This window comes from Parus major, chromosome 26, assembly GCF_001522545.3.
Source record: "Parus major isolate Abel chromosome 26, Parus_major1.1, whole genome shotgun sequence".
NCBI classification, from domain to species: Eukaryota; Metazoa; Chordata; class Aves; order Passeriformes; family Paridae; genus Parus; species Parus major.
Window position 1 is genome coordinate 4,542,752 of NC_031795.1, and position 1,393 is coordinate 4,544,144.

At 58.1% G+C, this 1,393-nt stretch overlaps 1 protein-coding gene across 1 annotated transcript in view; it reads left to right on the forward strand.

Moving 5' to 3' along the window:
- Nucleotides 1–1,393, forward strand: part of KLHDC8A (kelch domain containing 8A) — a 7,204-nt gene that overhangs the window by 2,716 nt on the left and 3,095 nt on the right. Inside the window, exons 3-4 of the mRNA XM_015650422.2 lie at nucleotides 403–618; nucleotides 998–1,389. Coding sequence (XP_015505908.1) covers nucleotides 403–618; nucleotides 998–1,389 — 608 coding nt within the window. The remainder of the gene's footprint in view (nucleotides 1–402; nucleotides 619–997; nucleotides 1,390–1,393) is intronic.

Genomic DNA, 1,393 nt, shown 5'->3' on the forward strand with positions numbered 1-1,393 from the left:
ACTGGGATCCCTGGGATAACTGGGATCCCTGGGATAACTGGGATCCCTGGGATAACTGGGATAACTGGGATAACTGGGATCCCTGGCACTGGAGCAGCTGCTCCAGCTCTCCTGCCCTCAGGGGCTCGGCAGCCAGGCCAGGGCTCGCTGGATCCGAGCTCATGGGAATTCCTCTCATCTTCCCGAGCCCGATCCCGGCTCTGCTCTGAGTTTGTCTGGAACAAACCAGTACAATTTAAACCCTTCCCTGTGCCAGCACCACCAGGAGCGGGAAGAGGTTGGAAAATTCAGCTTTTTCCTGAGGAAATGAGCGCAGAGAAGTGAAAAATCCCATTTCACTCAGGGAGCTGGAGAGCCGAGGCTGCTCCGGTCCCTGAGCCGGGATTCCCTCTCCTTTCCCAGGGGGAAGGCAATCCAAGTACGCCGTCAACGCCTTCGAGGTCTTCGACACGGACACCCGGTCGTGGACCAAATTCCCCAGCATTCCCAACAAAAGGGCCTTCTCCAGCTTCGTGGCCACTGAGGAAAAGCTCTTCAGCCTCGGGGGGCTGCGGCAGGGCCGGCTCTACCGGCAGCCCAAGTTCATGAGGACCGTGGACGTGTTTGATCTCGAGCAAGGTGGGAGCTGATCCAGCCCGGGCCCTGCTGAGGGGATGGGGGACACTGGGATCGGTTTGGGGACACAGGGATCAGTTTGGGGACACAGGAATCACTTTGGGGACACAGGAATCAGTTTGGGGTTTGGGGCTCTGCCATCCTTGCAGAGCACAGATCTCCCATCTGCTGCTGCCTTGAGCTCAGCTTAGAGGACGATTTCCAGTCAGGACTAACAAGTGGAATGGGAAAACCTCGGACAAACCCAACCCATTCCATGGGGATTTATCACCCCAAGGTGCAGCAGCCAAACTGCCCTTCCAGGAGCCAGGGCCTGGGAGAGGCGGATGCATTTCCAGGAGTGGGTGATCCCACAAACCCCAGCGTGTCCCGTCCTTCCCAGGTGGGTGGATGAAGATGGAGCGCTCCTGCTACCTGAAGAAAAGGCGAGCAGACTTCGTGGCCGGCTACCTGCGAGGCAGAGTTGTCGTGGCTGGGGGCCTGGGTGAGCCTTTGGAACTGCAGAAACCCTTCAAAAACTTGTGGGAATTGTCATCCCGAGAAAGGGAGACACCCCAGGAAAGGGAGACATCCCGGGAAAGGGAGACATCCCGGGAAAGGGAGACATCCTGGGAAAGGGAGACACCCCAGGAAAGGGAGACATCCTGGGAAAGGGAGACACCCCAGGAAAGGGAGACATCCCAGGAAAGGGAGACATCCTGGGAAAGGGAGACATCCTGGGAAAGGGGGGACATCCCAGGAAAGGGTGACATTCCAGGAAAGGGAGACATCCCGGTCC